We start from the raw sequence: 18,396 nt of genomic DNA, 5'->3' as shown, positions 1-18,396 counted from the left end.
TCAATTTCTTGCTCTCTTTCTTCTTCTGGCACTCCAATAATACGAATGTTGGGCTGCTTGAAGTTGTCCCAGATGCTCCTTATACTATCTTCATATTTCTGGATTCTTTTTTCTTTTTTCTCATCTGGTTGGGTGCTTTTTGTTTCCTCATGTTCCAAATTGCTGATTTGACTCTCAGTGTCCTCTACTCTACTGTTGATTCCCTATAAATTATTATTCATTTCAGTTCATGTAGCCTTCATTTCTGATAGGTATTTTATTAGGTCATCGAAGGTCTCACTTGTTTTCATAATAGTCTTACTAATATCTTTGAGCATCCTTATAAACAAAATTCTGAACTCTGTATTTGTTAGCTTGCTTGATTCTATTTTATTTAGTTCCTTTTCTGGAGATTTCTTCTGAGCTTTCCTTTGTGACATGTTTCTTTGCCTCCACATTTTGGCTGCTTCTAGGTGTTTGTTTCTATGTGTTAGGTAGAGCTGCTATGTCTCCTGGAATTTGTAGAGTGGCTTTGTATAGTAGGTGTCCTGTAGGGTCCAGTGGCTCAGCCTCCCCAGTCACCTGAGCTGGGCCTTCTAGATGCTCCCCTCTGTGGGCTCTGTGCACTGTCCTGTTGTAGTTGAGCCTTGGTTGCTGTTGGCGTCACTGGGAAGAATTGACCCGCAGACCAATCAGCTGTGAGGACCAGGTACAACTACAGAGCCAAAGAGCTGCTGTGTTGGAGACACTCCTATGGAGCAGGATTTACTTCAGTGGAGCTTTGATGTTCACCAAGTGCGCCCCTTGAGTGTGTCACTCGTGGATGTGGTAGGGTTGTAATCCAGCGTGGTTGAGTCTGATCACCAGGTGCACTGTCTCTGGGGCCTCCCTGGAGGTGCAAAGTCAGCCTGTGCTAGTGCCTTGCCCAGGGCCACCCAGCATGAGCTACACAGCAAACTGTAGTTGGCTGCTCCTTGTGCTGGGATTAGAGGTGTCCAGGAGAGGCCAAGCTGTGAACCAATGCAGGCTGCCACTAGTGCCAGGCCTGGGGCTGCTTATCAAGCCCTATGGGGCCCTCTGCTGCTTGTTTGAGAGATTTTAGGAAAGTCCTAAGCATAAGGTTTGAGAGGCCACTTACACAGAAAAGCCACTGGAAATGGCCTGGATGAGCTTGCAGATAGAAAGGGGCGGGGCCTCCAGGATCACAGGGCGGGGCCAAAGGCGTGAGTCAGGTGCTGGCGATTCAAATATGGCACCTGCCTGCCGGCTGTGTGTGGGGAGGACTTGTCAAAGGAGCAGTGGCCTCTGCAGCTCTTCTGCCTGGGAGGAAGCTGCCCCTCCAGCTCTCGCCCCAATTTCAGGCAGGTTAGTTCCTCCCCAAATATCCCAGGTCCTTTCAGGCTGCTGCCCGGCCCTGGGCTCAGAGGGAGCGCGTCTGAGTGATCCATGTGCGGGCCCTTTAAGAGGAGCTGCTGGGGCTCTCGCGACCCTCAGCCACAGTCCCAATTGGTTTTCACAACCCGAAGTTGTGGGGGCGTCTATTCCTGGCCATGGAGCCCTGGGCTGGTGGCCTGCTGTGGGGCTGGGACCCTCACTCCTCCGGGAAACCTCCACCGCCGAGATTCCCTCCTGGGTTTAACCCGCGGCACCGGGTGTGGGCCCGCGGCTGCGTCTCTGCGATTCAGCCCCATTCTGTCCATGTCTTCGCCCCTCCTACGGGTCTTGGTGCTGCCTCAGTTCCCTGGTTGTGGGGCTTCTGTGCAGCCAGATCTCAGGAGGTTCTGAGGGATGGTGGTTCTGTATTTTAGTTGTAATTTTGATGTGGCTGCGGGAGGCGGCGGGTGCAGCTGTTACCTACGCACCATCTTGTTTCACCTTCTTTATGCTTTTAAATTAATGTCACTGTTAAGAGTCAGCTCCAAATATGATTTCCAGGGGGAAAAAAATCTGTTTTGTAGGACAAAGCCAGTACTGATGAGCAAATTATTTTAATTTGTCCATAATTTCAAATATGTAAAATTTTAGTTCTCCACCTCCATCTACAGAAGATAAATCCTCAGAGGTCGGTTATGGGCGAAGTATTTCTTCTTCATCTTCTTTAAGAAGATCAAGTAAAGAAAAGGCTAGGTAAGAAAATGATCTTTTACCTGCACTCAAATAATTCTCCTCTTACTGTGGGAGTAAAAAGAATTAGATTTTAGATTTTGGTGAACCATTCTTAGATTCTTCTTATAGTAATATAATTTCATAATTGGTTTTTTAAGTTGCTAGGGAAAGGATCTCTGGAAAAGGAGGCAGGAAACCTGGTTTGACATTCTGCCTGCTGAGAGCCTACAGTGAGGCCTGGAGCACATGATTTAGTGTCTGTGAGCAAGCTTAGTTTCTTTATCTGTAGATGGAATAATGCCTGGTGCCCTGCTTTGTAATGGTGAAAGGAATCAAAACATAAGGGAAGTGAAAATGCCATACAAATTATTAAATGCCTTCAAATGTATTGTTATTTTCCATATGATTGAAATTGATCCTGTTTTTTTACAAATGACAAGAAAATTTATTATTTTAGTGCTGGATTTGGATCTCCCACAGAAGATAAATCAGAACCTACTTCTGGACGAAATACCGCTCTTAGCAAAAGCGCCACGAAAGAAAAGGGATCAAGGTAAGAAATGTGGTGTTTATTCTTCCCCTAATTGTAACCAGGTCAAGTTTTAATTACCCAACACAGTTGGTGAAAGGAGGGGGTGGCTTTTAAATGGGAAGCTTTTCTTATGGAATCAGTATGTTGAACTAAGCCGGACTCATGAAATGTAATTAAAATTAACTTTATTTTTGTCTCCTGCTGTCTCTCAAACTTACCCAGAGGGATTTCTTCTCCTGCCCCTGGGTGAGATCTCAAGTCACTTTGATCATTATGAAGTCGTACAGTCACTTTAATTAAAAAATGACAGTGGAAGCAGTCTCTAGTCAGTCATTTAAAAGCCCAACCCTGTGTAGTATCCAACTTAAAATGAACTTTGCACGCCCCGGTCACACTGGCTAAAGGGAGTTCTCTCTCTCCCCCTGCTTTGTGCATCCCCACCCCGCCCACCTGGTCACCCATCTCTGATCCCGGAGGTAGTGAAGGTAGCTCGGAGAGGGAGAGGGAAACAAGGGAAACAGGACCAACATCTCATTTGGTTGAAATATGTTGAATGTGGTTTTGTGCTTTTTAGGCCTGGCATATTTAAACATACTTTATATCTGTCTACATATTTTTTAATATTAATATATCATTTCTCTTGTGAGCACTTTCCTGGACTCTTCAAAAACCCTCTGGACCTCTTGCCACACACTCCGTGACTCTTCGGTTATTTTCCACTTCAGCCCTCACAAGCATTGTGGTATTGGAGTCTGTTTGGCCTAATATGGACCATCTCTTTTCTAAACTGAGACTGTCCCCTCAGGTCCCTAAGGTGTGAGCATGGCTTGTTCTTTTCCTCAGACCTCAGAGCTGTTTGTGTTCTATTTCTGACTTTGTTTTTATTGTCGGTCTCTGTTGCTCATTTTTCTGATCTCTGCCTCTAACCTGCCACTGTGGTTCCAGCCCTGACAACTTTTGCCCTCCCCCTCCCTTTTCCTCCTCTAGGGGCCTCTTTGCTTCTCCTCTACTGGACTGAGAGCTCCTTGAGGACAAGAACATGTTCTGATTTGAATAATTTCTCTTTTCATCCCCAGTATTTAGCACCGTGCTTAGTTTTCATATGTAGGCGTTCACATTTGTTCAAGATAAAAATCTGAACTTTTGTAGGAAATGGTTATTTTTGACATGATCCACATTTATAAATTATGTGTCTTGAGCAAATAAGTTACCTTTTCCTTGCATGAGTTCCCTAATCAGTAAAATGGAAAAAATAAATTAACAGATCATCTACTAGATTCCAGGAATTGTTCCAATGTGGGAAATAGAGCAGTGAACAAAAACTCCTGTCTTCATAGAACTTACATGCTAGTGGGGAGACAGACAACAAACAAAATAAACCACACACACATACACACTCTCTCTATATAAAAAATATATAGAGAATATATATTCTCCTAATCCCAAAATAAATTGTATCTTCACTTGGTAGAATAGACTGGGTAGAAACAGGACACCCAATGGAATAGATTTCTTATTTTTTCACTCAAATGGAATTCATTGAATGCTGCCTGGTATTATGATTATTTTTCCACATACCAAAATCTTTCTACTTAAATAAAAACCCCAAATGGGTTGGATTCATTTCTCCTTCCAGCCTTGTCCTATAGTTTATATATTCAACTAGTTGATGATAACAAAAAAGAGCAAGTGATTAAACTTTGAAAATGTCAGTACACAATTTGGGGCCAAATATTGCTCTCTACTTACCTACCTGCCTATGCATTCTCTTATGAAAATAGAAAATATCCTAATTGTTTTGGATCCACACAGTAAATCTCTGTTTTCTGAGGTAGGTTTGCTAAGGTCTCTGCAAGAAAGGTAAAAATTCTGCTATCTTTCATCATAAATTGATGTTCTTTCTGAGAACTTTATAGGAATTAATTTTGTAATTTCCAGGTGATTGCTTCTGTATTTATTTAGAAATGCAATTCATGTAGGCAGTGAAGCCCTTATTAACACAACTTGGCAGCCTTTGTGGGAAAGTAGTCCAAATGAAATGATTCTATTTTTTAGCAGCAGTCAAGGACAGTACAGGAGTTTGGGTAAATTACCTATTTTTAATCACTCAGTGGGATGGCTCTCTCTGATGGTAACATCTTCTACATGCCAAGTGATTTTTCTTACGCTTCAGGCAGCACACCCAGTGAGAAGTATACCTCTTTGTTTTACAGGTGGTTCTGCGTAATCACAGGGTCGAACTCTCCAATCTCATAAACTTATCCTGTAATTTTAGAAAGCAAATAAACCTATCTATGCTTTCTACCATTCTAATTGACCTTCCTAGTGTTGGTTCTTAATTTACAAAAATCTTACTATGTATGTGAATATGTTCAGTTTATTTATTTTACAGAAAAGAAATGGGTTAAGAAGATACAGCTGAGAAATATTAAATTTTGCTTAGAGATTTTATATTACATTGTATCTTAGATTGACACAATCCTATGATTTTATTCAGGTTTCCCCAGTTTTATTTCCAACGTGTGTGTGTGTGTGTGTATGTGTGTGTGTGTGAGTGTGTGTGTGAGAGAGAGAGAGAGGGAGAGAAAAAGAGAGAGAGTGTATATGTTTAGTTCTATACAATTTTATCACATCTGTAAGTTCATGTGTCTATGACTACAATTAAGATAATGAACATTTTGCCCTGGCTGGTGTTGCTCAGTGGTTAGAGCGTCGGCCCTCACATTGAAGGGTCTTGGGTTTGATTCCCGGTCAAGGGTACGTGCCTGGGTTGTGCAGGTTCAGTTCCGGCCTGATTGGAGCATGAGCGAGAAGCAACACATCAATGTTTCTCTGTCTCTCTCTCCCTCCACCCTTCCATTCTCTCAAAAAATCAGTGGAAAAAATATCCTCAGGTGAGAATTAACAAAAACAAAACAAAAAGATAATAAACATTTCTATCACCACATGGATCTTTCACGTTTAATTTGCTTCAGCACCGTTTGTTGAAAAGGCTATCCTTCTTTCATTGAATTGTTTTTGTACCTTTGTTAAAAATCAGTTGAGCTTATTAGTGGGTCTACTTCTGGGTCTTCTGTTCTGTTGCATTAATCAGTGTGCCTGTCTCTCCACCAGGATCGCTCTGTCTGGATCACTGTAGCCGTATAGTAAGCTTTGATATCAGGTAGGAAGGTTCTTCCTACTTTATTCTTCTTTGTCAGAATTGATTTAGCTATGCTGTGCCTTCCTGTATGAATTTTAGAATAAGATATTTTTTATGTCTACAAAAAACTCTGCGTGGATTTGATAGGAGTTATATAAAACCTAGCGATTAGTTTGGAGAGAATTTACATCTTTCATATGTTACATCTTTAAATCTATGAACACTATGTCCTATCCTTTATTTAGGGCTTCTTTGATTGCTTTTCACAGCATTTTAAATATTCTGTACTCAGATTCTTTACATATTTTGCCAAGTTTATCCCTAAGGATTTAACTCTCTTGGAGCAATTGTAAGTGCTCCAAAACTTTTTTGTTTTTCACATGTTTGTTGCTACTCTATAGAAACACAATTTTTGTATGTTGTCCTTATATCTTGAAACCTTGACAAACTCACTTGTTCTAGGAATTTTTTTGTGAGTTTTTAAATTTTCTTTCTTTTCTTTTTGTGTGTGTGTAGATTCCTTGGGATTTTCTACATAGACAATTGTATCATCTGCTTTGTCTTTAGTTTTTGATAGCTTTACTTTCGTGTGTCTGGAAGTGAAATTCTTTGGGTTTATCTTATTGATATTTACTAAAATTGTTGACTATGTAGATTTATATTTTTAACCAAATTAAGGAAGCCATCTCAGTCCTAATTATTCATTCTTTTTGATACTTCATCTTTCTCCTCTTCTTCTGGGTATTTAATGACACCAATATTGGATCTTTTTTTATTGCACAACAAGTCCCTGAGACTCTGGCAGTTGTTGTTTCAATCTTCTGTTCTTTGTGTTGTTCAGATTGGATAATTTTTATCAATCTATCTTCAAATTTATGGCTTATTTCTTCTGTTATCTCTATTCTATTAAAGCCATTGAGAAAATTGTATTTTTCTAAGTTTTGGTATTATATCTTCAGCTCCGAAATTCTATTTTTATATCTCCTATTTCTTTCTAAAATTTTCAAACTCTATTCATTTCAAGAGTGCTTGTTACTAATTACAGCATTTACATCTGTGTCACCTTGGCATTGATGTCTATTGATTGTCTTCTCATACGAGTTGAGGTTTTCCTGGTTCTTTGTATGCTGAGTAATTAGATTGTAATATCATGTTATGAGTGCTGCAGTTATTTATGGGTCTTATATACATTCTAAGAAGAATGTTCCTTTGTTACTGTGTGTACTAGCAGATAATTGACCCAGTTGCTCTCAGTCTTCAAATTCCAACCAGTGATCTGTGAGTTGTCATTCCACTGTCAGTCCCATGTTCAAAGGTTTTGCAGTACTGTTTGGATCAGTTCTGTATGTGTGCCAACTAGTGTCAAGTTTGGGTCTTGGGTGGTCGTCTCTCCCATAGTTCCATCTTCAATACCTATGAAGGTGGTTTTTGGGGTCAGAACTATGCACACAACAGCTTGAGAGTAAGCCTAGGAATCCATAAACAAATATATATGGCTGTTTTCCTGAGTTCCTTCCTCTCCATAATCTCATTTATCTTTTCTGGTTCATTAGGGCTCCCCTTTTGGTCCTCAAGCAGAAAACTTTATATACTCTGCCCTAATATACTCTTGCCATGACTGCATCCATATCTACAGCCAAACAGCAGAAAGACTAAATGGATCTAAGGTCATTGAGTCTTAGCGACCCTGATGACACCACTGCCACCTCTGTCACAGGATTCCTTAGGGAGTGGAGCACAAGAGAACAGAGGAAAATAAGGGGAAATGGCCTTTTCCCACTCCACTCTCTCTTTCCTGTTTCTCAAACAGGCTTCTCCTTGAGCTTTTGCTGCCTGTGCTGATGCCCAGTTTCAGATTTGGGGCTATGCTTAGTTCAACTTGTAGAACAATGGACAGAAAAAAAATTAGACTCACCAACAGTTCAGTAGTAATTCAGTGTCTTCTCTGATCTTTCTGCTATTAATTACTTTTCAGAGTCTTTAAAAAGCTATTGGGAGTATCTTTTCCACCAGACAGAAATAATTTGCATCTTTACTAAAATCTATGTGATAACTAGTAACTTCTCTAAGTCTGGAACTGTTAATTAATAGTATCTTTTAATTGAACAATATCTTCACTGTTTACTAAATATATTCCATTTTTCCTAAGTACAGAACTAAATACATTTCACTGGGATGAGGGAGTAGAAGTGAGCAAAGGAGGGATAAATGGGGACAGAAAGAGACTTTTACTTTGGGTGAGGGGGGCACGGTGGATTGTGCAGATGATGTTTTATTGAGTTGTACACTTGAAACCTGTATGGTTTTATTAACCAATGTCACCTCAATAAATTCAATTAAAAAAAAGAACTAAGTGCATTTCCCCAGATAAACTTTTGGTGAGTCTTTGTCGCTGCATGACATGAATTCCATACCATCCTGGTTTTGTTTTGCTTTTTTCTATGTTTTGAATATTTTTTCTTAAAAATTGTGATCCACATTCTTCCTTCAGAAGGTGTCAACTGAAGCAAGAGATGATATAAAATTGGCATAAACTCCCTGAGAAGGCAACCTAGTTTTATTCAATTCAATAAATCTTTATTGCATACTTATAATGGGCCAGACAGCTTGCTGTGCAGTTGTGCAGAAGACCAATAGACGATTTTCATAATGTGTGTGTGTGTGTGTGTGTGTAGTGTTCTCTTGAAATTAATTTCTCCTGCAAAATATAGACACTCTAAAACTCTATCATTGTCATCGAAAATTTGACAGCTATACGGAGTGTTCGCTGAGGTATAAACACCGTATTTCTGGGATGTTCTTCAGATGAACTCAGAGTACAGTTAGTGCTTATTCATTTTGTGATTTTGATTGTTTGCTGCTTACCCTTCAAGGAAAAGCAGAGGTAAAAAAGAAGAGGAGAAACTGAAGGAGGAGGAAGAGGTTACGGCTGTGCTAAAAGGGGCCGGAGAAGGCAGCTCCGACAAAGAGTGGGCCCCGCCCTCCGACCCCGACTTCTGTGTGTATGTGTATGAAGTGACCAAGTCAATACTCCCCATAACCAACATAAGGGAGCAGATTGAGGCTCTTGCAAAGTAAGTGGTCTGTATGTGCATATACAATTCTGGAAAAATATTTTTTATTTTAGTGGTTTGCATTTTTTTAGCCAATTTTTGTATAACGACACCATAATGAAATTGAACTTTATAGCTCCCTACCTCTGACTCTGAAGCCAGAACTACAATGAATTGGGGGGGGGGGAGGGAATTCTCAATTTCTATTTTAGACCAGATTTCTGCCAAGAATCAGAACTAGTAACTGGAAATTACTTAAAGAAAAATGTCTGTGTACATGCTGTCCGTGCTTTACTAAAATAAATAAATAAATAAAATAAAACTAAAAACAGGCCAAAAGTGCCTGTCATTTTTTTCAGCTAAACCATGAAAAGCATCTTTCAATGTGATTTTGAAGGAGTTATGAATGAATCAAAATTTTGAAAATTAAATCATTCCTTGGGTATATGGGGTGCTCACAACTTAAAGAAATTCTATTGTAATTATTTATAAACCCACAGGTCATTTTCTAATACAAGAACCATCCCCTATTTTTATATTATCTATTTCACATTGCTCTAAAGGGGGAGTGTGAGTATTCTAAAATGTTTGGGCAGGCTCAGCGCTCTGCATAACCCAGTCAAGTTACCTTCTAAATTGGAGTGTTTAATCTGGTTCCACTAAGAGAAGCTGAGAACCTAACTTGGTAGCCGTAGGGATTAGGAATCGCCAGAAGCGGAGGATAGTTATCCTTCTCGACTGACACCCACCGATAGGTGAGCTACTGGATTGTGCAGCAGCTGAGGTCTCCATGGGAGCTCATGTCTACTCCAAGTAGAAGTGAGCGGCAGTCATCAAGCCTGGATGTGACAACTGCAAGAAACACAGGTGCCAGATCACTGACTTCTTATCAGCCAGCCCTGGAAGGGAACGTTTTTGGCTAAGGAAGTTTTCCTGATATCCTTGAGAAATGATGGCTCAAGCAGAGCTCTGGTTTAGCTCTCTTCAACATTTGTCAAGTTTCCTCATGCCTTGTTCCTATCAGGAATACTTTGCATCATTCCCAAATAATTGTTTTTTTAACCTGAGCCCACGCGAAGATAGAGACACAGAGATTTCTCAGGCTTTCCGCAAGCCTACGTTACATTGCACCTGGCCAGGTGGGACCGTGGGTCAGGTCAGTAGCTTTCTCCCAATTCTTTCTCTTGTTTTTTGCCTTTGTTCTTTGCTCAGTTCACATACAACAAGGGAAAATTATTTCTTTAAAATATGCAATTCTGCCTTTATTCCAAGATGTAGTAGCCTTACTCTACAGAGAATTTTTGCAGGTGCATTCATGGACTACTTAAGTGAGAGCCTAATATTAAGAGAAATCCACAGGCAAAATATACCACATCCATCCCACCTCTTCAGCTGTTACAGTATTTATTTCCCTTTGTGCCCCTTCCTCTCTCCTCTAACTTCAGTGTTGTGTAAACACCACATCTTTCTCTAAATTTAAAAAATAATTAAATTTAAAAGAAAGACATTATAAAATTTGAAAATATTTGGGGATCTAATGGGAAAATTTCTATGTGTTTGTCCTGGCTCTGAGTTTAAATTTCTTAAAAGAAGGACCACATGTTATTACAATGCCTTGGATTGAAACATTTACAAATACTTTTCAAGAGTAGGATAAAATTTTAAAACTGCATTGAGACAAATTTAGTGATACTTATCTGTATCTTGTTGTAAGTACTGGGAAAATTAGCATTCATTTCTTTCCATGTGTTGAATGAAATTGTTAGAATTTCAGTTTATATGTGATACTTTGAATATAGTAAGCAGAATGTTAACCTAATAATAGTAAGTACATTTTTAAAAGTAAAGCAAACAACCAAATCAGAGGGAATATAGTTTTTATACATATAATTATACTTATAGTTATACTCAAAGTGTCCAAAGTGAATATTAAGCTTAATTGATTTGATCTCAATATAATTGACACAGGTATGTGGCAGAAAAAATGGGCGGTAAAATTCCAAAAGAGAAACTACAGGATTTCAGCTGGGAACTTCATATAAGTGAACTAAAATTTCAACTTAAGTCCAATGTTGTTCCAATAGGACAAATCAAAAAAGGAATCTTTTACCATCGAGCTTTGCTTTTCAAGGTATTTAAGATGTTTTGCCTCATTTACCATTAGGTAAAAATGTTTTCTTGATCATAATGGAGTGAGCCAGCTGCTAATATTTAACTGGATAATATTAATCCTATCACTTAGATTTACTTACATTTGAGATATATATGTATATGTACATACATACACACAGGTACATAAATAGTTGCAGACTTCTAAAAGCATATTCATTTAGCATTTATCATATACCAACTAAGGGCCAAGACCTCTTCTAGGGTCTGGGAATACGTAGACACTAAAGTCACAGCTCCTGTATGCAAGGGGTACCGAAGCCAGACTTGTGAGTTCTAAGGTGGTGTCAGGGAGACTTTCAAGAGAGAAAATGATATATTATAGGCAACATAGGATTTCGACAGGTAAGGAAGGAAAACGAGTATTTTAAACAAAGCAAACATTTTATACAAAATAACGGGTATGAGTCAATGGGCCATTTGAAAGATGCAGAATAGTTTGTCTGGATGAAGAAAGACAAACTATTTTACATAGTCTGGCTGAGGCTAAAGGACCAGATCATAAAGCACCATGTGAGTAGCCAATGAAAGCTGTTAAGGGGAAATGAATGGGGAACATGATTTCCAAAGACCCTTCAGGCAACAGAATGGGGAATGGATTAGAGCAGGGGCAAGACTAGAGACAGGAAAACCAGCTGGAAGGTTACTGGAGCAAGAAGTATGGGTGACCTATAAACACAGTCCAGGATGTGAAAGAAGGGGTGAATTTAGAGGGAGATTTGAGAGAGAAAACTGAAAGGAGTTGGTGACTGTTTAGGTGTGAGAGATTCCAGGAGAACAACAAAATGATTTCTAGGTTCTAAGCAAGGCAGCTGGTAAGGATGGCATTGTCCATTGAAGTGAGGGACACTAAAAAAGGACCAGGCTTAAGGGGAGGGTGATCTTTGTTTTTCTCCATTGTCTCTAATATAATAGGAGCTAAGAAAATGGTTTCTAAACTACAGACTGAATGTATAAAATTCTTATCCTCTCCCAAATACCTATCAGCCTTGTTGCAACCACGTGTATCTTGCCTCTACTTCATAGCTCATTCTGTTTATAATCTAGATGTCAGTCTTTCCTAATTCCCTGGATTTCTTGCTCTATCAGTTCTTCTCTCCTCTCTTTACCCTCTTTCTATTAGCTGTTTCTCTTTTAAAATCTAAAATTAAATATACAATACTTAAAGAATAAGTGTATTTTCTTTTCTCATAATATCTACAACCACCACAGTAGCTCCTATTATCATGACCACCATCATTTTGAGCTACATGCCAGGCCCTTGATAAATATAAGTGTGAAGAGTCTCAAAAATGCCAAGGTGAAGTGACTCGTTGTTTTAGAAATAAGAAAACAGATATTTAGAGAAGAAATGTACCTGAGGTCAACCAGAGGTACAACTGGAATTTGAACCCATGCCCATCTGAATCAAAACCTATCATAATGCTTCTACCTATAGACAGTTCTCATTCCTGGTTAAAATTCTGAGTCATCTCAATGCCTTGTCCCCCCTTGGTATACGTCTCATTTTTCTCAACTCACTGCAGTCTGGCTTTTGCTTCCTTTCAATAAGAATTATAGTTACCTATTGTCTGTCTTACTGGGTATATCAAAGAATTTATCATAAATCATTCTCTTTCTTTGACACCATTCTCCTTAGTAACTTGTCCTCTCTTACTACTCCATCTCAGTCACCTTTGGAGACCTCTTTTCCTCCACCCTTAAATGTTGGGGTCCTGCAAGGTTCTGAAGCAGGCTGTTCTTTTCTTTCCCTTTATGTGCTTCACAAGGTGAGGTCATCCTCTCATGTGGCCTTAAATACACCTATGTGCCTAAAGTTTCCAGTTCCTTTCCTCTGTCCCACAAATCTCTCCTGATTCCAGATCCATGTATCTCTTTACCCTCTAGCTAGATGCACTTAAGTGTCTCATAGGCACTGTATTAGTCTGCCTGGGCTTCTGTAACAGAATACCATAGACTGGCTGCCCTAAACAATAAACATAATTTCTCATAGTTCTGTAGGCTGAGAAATCCAATATCAAGGTGCCAGGAGATTCAGTGCCTGATGAGGGCCCACCTCCTGGTTTGCATCAGCCATTACTGTATAATCATTTGCCCAGAGAGAGAGAGAGAGAGAGGAGTGCTCGAGTCTTCCTCCTTTTATAAGGGCACTAATCCCATCATGGGAACTCCACCCCTATGACCTCATTTGAACCTAATTACCTCCTAAAGGCTCCACCTCCAAATACCATCACATTGGGTTACAGCTTCAACATATGAATTGGGGGGTAGGGACAAATATTCAGTCTATCACATTATGCCAAACTGAATTCTTTATCCTCGTGCCTCAACTGAGTCATGCACTTAATTACCCAGGCCTTGCCCACTGCTGAAATCCTGAACACTAACTTAACTCACTGACAAAGTCTCTTTTCCTTCCACCCCTCCTAAATCTTTCACTCCTCTTACATATATTATTTGTTTTTCATTTTCTTCCAGTTGTTTGGCTCTTTTTTTTTGTTATTACTTTTTGCCTCCTTGGCAGCCTGGATGAACTGTCCACCGACTTTATAATTTGCTCACTAATTTCCCTCAACTTTTTGCTCCCCATCTTTTCACCCCACTGCCTGACCAGCCCACCAATCTGATTGCCTGTCCTTTCCACTAATGACACTTAGGCTGCAGAAAATTACAGTGGGGAGTGTCATAGCTGATTCAGGATGTCCAACGTGTGTGGACATGTGGGGAACCTGGCCACCCTTTTCCAGCTCCTAGTCACAGGCTTCTCCTATTTTCCTCAGCAACTGTGCCCCACATCTGACCTTCTTTCTAAGCCTTTCCATCTCTCTACCTACCTCTCCCTCTATGCAATAACCTTGTTTCTCACTTCACAAGGAAAATAGAAACTTTCAGATTCATCTCAGCTGGAGGAAATATTATTCTGAGGTTAAGAAACCAGACTCTTGAAACAGATTCCCTGGCTCTCACATTAAGTCACCACCTGCTGTGACCTTGGGAAAATTATCTGTGCTCTGTTTTACTCTCTATAAAGTGAGAAATACAATAGTATCTATTTCACAGGGTTGCTTTGGTGATTTAAAGTGCCTTGGAATGGAGTAAGAGATCAGTAAAAGTTAGTTTGTAAGTGATAATTATGTTTATTTTTGCCTTTCAACCCCACTAGACTCTGAGTGTAAAATTATTCTAGTTCTAATCCAACACAAGACAGAGGGCATTCCAGCGTCTAAGCAGTTCAACAACAGCTAGTCCTACAAGTCACCTGAATTCTGACACCGTCTACCTGGAACTAGTGCCAAATCCTGCAGGATAAAGACTCAGTCTTACAAGACTGCTCCCTACCCCCCTTCAGATGCCAGGCACAAGCCAAGGGAATTGCCTGTGCTTCTGACCAACCAGCTATAGGCTGGAAGTTCCAACAACCCCATCCGTGGGTTTGATTAATTTGCAAGAGCTGCTCACAGAACTCAGAGAAACATTTTACTTACCAGATTACCATTTTATTACAAAAGAGTGTAACTTAGGAACAGCCAAATGGAGAAAAGAATATAGGTTAAGGTATGGGGAGAGGGTGTGGAGCGCCCATGCCCTCCTCTGGAAGGCCACTACACTGATCTCTACCTGTTCCCCAACCCAGAAGCTCTCCAAACCCTGTCCTTTTGGTTTTTTGTGGAGGCTTCATTACATAGGAATGATTGATTAAATAAATCATTGGCCATTGATCATTCAACTTCCAGTCCCTCTTCTCTCCTTAGAGATAAGGGGAGGGGGGAGTAAGACTGAAAGTTCCAAACCTCAAATCATGTGCTCGATTCTCTTGGCAACCAGCCCCCATCCCCAGGTGCGTCCCAAAGTCACCTCATTATCATAGCAAAAGACACCTTTATGATTCTCATCACTTAGGAAAATTCCCAGGGTTTTAGAAGCTCTGTGCCAGAAACCCTAATGAAGACCAAAATATATTTCTTACTAGATAGAAATCACAATACCACAGAGCACTATACATTCAGATAAATTACATTAATAAATGAATGTAGAGATTGTTGAAACAACACAAGTCTTTCCTTCTAGTACTAGGAACACTTACTGAGTACTCACTCTGTGCCAGCATTCACGGCTCTCAGCACCTGAAAGGTATTAATTCACTTCACCTACATAACCACCTATGAAGAGAGTAGTCAGACTGCTGTTTCACAGGTGAAGAAATGGAAGCACACAGAGGCTGAGTCATTTGCTTGAGGTGACAACAACTAGTAAGTGGCTGAGCTGAAATTCAAACCCATGCAGTCTCAGCCAGCTCTCCTATCCACTGTAATATGGCTAACAAGTTTCTAGACTATTTCAAGGGCATTTTTTAAAAATAACCTGAACATCCAGACAAATTGAAGAGACAACTCCCCCAAAACATAAGCAAACCCTGAGGAGGTGGCAGCAGGCAGCCCAAGAAGGACCAACCACTCATAATTTGCTTCCTGCTCCACAGCATCTGTCTACATACATCACACAGAATAAATTGGCTAGAAACAGGTCCCCACCCATTTGGTCCCTCCATTCAATCCCATTGTGATTCACACCCAGAGAGCAGCCTAGGAGCATGGAAAGATTGATAGATGCACTAGTGCTGAAAGCCTGTGGAATAGCTTTTCTCCAATGACATTATCAATCTTGTACTGATACAATGCAGTGTAACTGCCTGAAAAATGTCACTTCCCAGCAGGACTTACACAGAGATTTTAAATCTACAGGATCTTGAAGAACAAGGGAACTTATCACATTTTATTGGCTCCTATCACAATATTCCACATTTTTTTCAGCCTCCTCTCTAAGCACTTCTTTGCAAGAGTTGTATATTTCACCTCCAACCAAGGTGGGTCTTACAACTAAGAATTTTTCTCCACCCTTCTCCCTCCTCACTCTTGGTTGATCTTGTGTTTTCTCCCTCAGGCTCTGGCTGATAAAATTGGCGTCGGCTGCTCTCTGGTCCGAGGGGAGTATGGCAGAGCTTGGAACGAGGTTAAGCTGATGAATGAATCTCAGAAGGGAGTGACTGGGGGCCTCCCCCCTCCTGAAGTGTACATCGTTGACCTCATGTTCCATCCGGGTGGGCTGATGAAGCTAAAAAGTAAAGAAGCAGATCTTTACAGATTTCTCTAAACTATCAAACAAGAAAGGGGCTCAAACAAGAAATTTACTCTGTAGACTTTCCATAAAGTTCACCCATTAATTGTATTTCTTTAAATGAAAGTATTAGAAAGATTCTGTGTCGAAATGAGGTCACTAGGATGAACATGGCTGTGCTTCTGACTTCAGGCTTTTGGCAAAAGTTTGGTCTGATTGGATCATATTATGCTTTCTGTCCCGCGTGAAAAGCTTGTTATTGTCAAAATTAATCCACCCCGCTGTTTCCCAAGGAGCATCCCTGCCCTTTGGGACTCCTGTGTAAAAACACTCAGCTGCTGATCCCAGACGATTTTGTGGCCTCATCACTGTCATTCTTCATGCCCAGAACACTCTGGTTAAATAAATCCAGTGCTTTTTAATGTCTTCAGTCACCTTTCTCATTTGCATAAAGTAAGATTATTTCAAGTTTAACTATTTATAGATCTATTCTAGTCTTACAAATTCCTTCCTAAAATGTTTTTGTTCACATTTTTTTAAAAACTCACAAAGAACACTGTTTAATATACTTCACTAAAATATAGATATTTCTAAAAACCATTTCCATAAATTGTATTTGTCCTATCTATGTTAAATTGGAAATATACCTTCAGTTAAAAACCATTCTGTTTTGCTTTTACACATTTTAATGCTAGGTGACAAAAATGTTATTTTAAATTTATATAAGTTTAAAAATTCTTTTCTGGAAAACTTTGAAATATAGAAATGGAATAAATCTTTGCTGAGAAATTGTTTTCAGTATTAAGCACAAAATGGAGCAAACACACATTTCAAATGATAGGAGAGATAAAAATAAGCAATAGGACGAATCTCATGAAGTATTTGTTTCCTAGTAATGATTGTGCAATCATTTTACTAGAAGGTTTTTAAAGGTGAGTTTGATTTTAGAAATTAAGGCCAAGATTATTGTGTATGAACCAATCTGTAATTTCAAAGAACGTATTATTCTTTATATTTCAAAATAAAGTTCTGTATATCAAATAGTGTGGTAATTATATTTATCATGCAATTTCATGAACTAGCATGGATTGGAGGATACAAACTCATATAAGCATTTTCAAGTCTGTTTTGATCCAGAAGGCATTTAAAGTGGATTGCAAAGATATAAAAGATGTAACAATATAAGAATAAATGAAAAAAACAAAACACACAAACAGGCATAAGAGTAATAAAGAAAGTTGGACAAGGCCAGGAATAAGCTTAGAATCAAATGCATCCATGAGAATCGGATGCATTTGTCAGAGGTGAGTGGAAATTTGATTCTGTGCTCTCTGGCAGCCAATGCAGAAGGAAATGCTCTAAGTTATGTGATTTATAATCAGAGGCACTAGATAAAAGCACAAAGCAGTTTCAGAGGAGGAGCAAAGACCAGGGAATCCCTCTTTGGGAGCTTCATACAGATGACAAGTGTAAGACAGAAAATACCATCTTTGAAAAATACCCTCTTAGTAAGTTCTGGAAAGTTTCCACAGGGCAATGGCCTAACATCCCAGTGGACGAGGGAGAGGGTCCAGGTGGACACCACAGTTTTTAGTCTGGTACAGGCCAGAGACATTTTTTTCATCTTTGAGACATTATGTATAGTCTGTTACATAGAACTAGGTTCTATGTAATTATCAAACAAGAATGAGTTTAAATGATATTCTTAGGTCTTTAAAGTTTATCTATTCATTGTTACCAGTTAAGTACAGAGCCATACAATTTAACAATAATTCAATCTGGTATAAACAGAAAACATATTCACAGTAGCAAAAAAATATATATATATATATGAAATACCTAAAAATAGATTTAACAAAAAAATACATAAGAAAAAACATAAAATTTTAATGAGATCTGAATAAATGAAGATACACACCATTTTCTTCATTGAAACCTCAGCAATATATACATTTAGTATAACTTCATATAGAATCCCAACACATTTTATTTTCTAGAACTTGACAAATTGTAAAATTTATCTGGAAGAATGAATACATACGAATGCCAATAATACTTTGAAATAGAAAAACATAGAGGAATTGGCTTTATCATATATCAGAACATATATTAAAAAGCAATAATAAGTTAGTATAAACCAGACATAAAAATAGAAAACTATTAAGTCCAGGCATAGCTTTTCTCCCCTATGGGGAAATGACAGCCTATTCAGTAAATGACAATCAGAAAATTATGATCTTGGAAAGTGGAGATCTTTTCTATTTATGATTAAAAAAATAAAAACTAGAAGCCATAGAACA

General features: G+C 39.1%; 1 protein-coding gene across 7 annotated transcripts in view; it reads left to right on the top strand.

Moving 5' to 3' along the window:
- ARMC3 (armadillo repeat containing 3) overlaps positions 1-17,135 on the top strand; it is a 90,925-nt gene extending 73,790 nt beyond the window's left edge. For 3 of the 7 annotated variants that reach the window (XM_081143230.1, XM_081143229.1, XM_081143228.1), the window contains 5 exons: positions 2,005-2,106; positions 2,543-2,638; positions 8,633-8,833; positions 10,781-10,943; positions 15,923-17,135. In XM_081143230.1, the coding sequence (XP_080999356.1) occupies positions 2,005-2,106; positions 2,543-2,638; positions 8,633-8,833; positions 10,781-10,943; positions 15,923-16,132 (772 nt within the window). In that variant the 3' untranslated portion in view covers positions 16,133-17,135. The remainder of the gene's footprint in view (positions 1-2,004; positions 2,107-2,542; positions 2,639-8,632; positions 8,834-10,780; positions 10,944-15,922) is intronic. The other 4 variants (XM_081143232.1, XM_081143231.1, XM_081143234.1 and 1 more) reach the window with 2 other exon arrangements.
- The last annotated feature ends 1,261 nt before the right edge of the window (positions 17,136-18,396 follow it).

The sequence above is a fragment of the Miniopterus schreibersii genome (assembly GCF_964146895.1).
Source record: "Miniopterus schreibersii genome assembly, chromosome: 1".
Classification (NCBI taxonomy): domain Eukaryota; kingdom Metazoa; phylum Chordata; class Mammalia; order Chiroptera; family Miniopteridae; genus Miniopterus; species Miniopterus schreibersii.
This window is presented reverse-complemented; position numbering and strand designations above follow the sequence as displayed.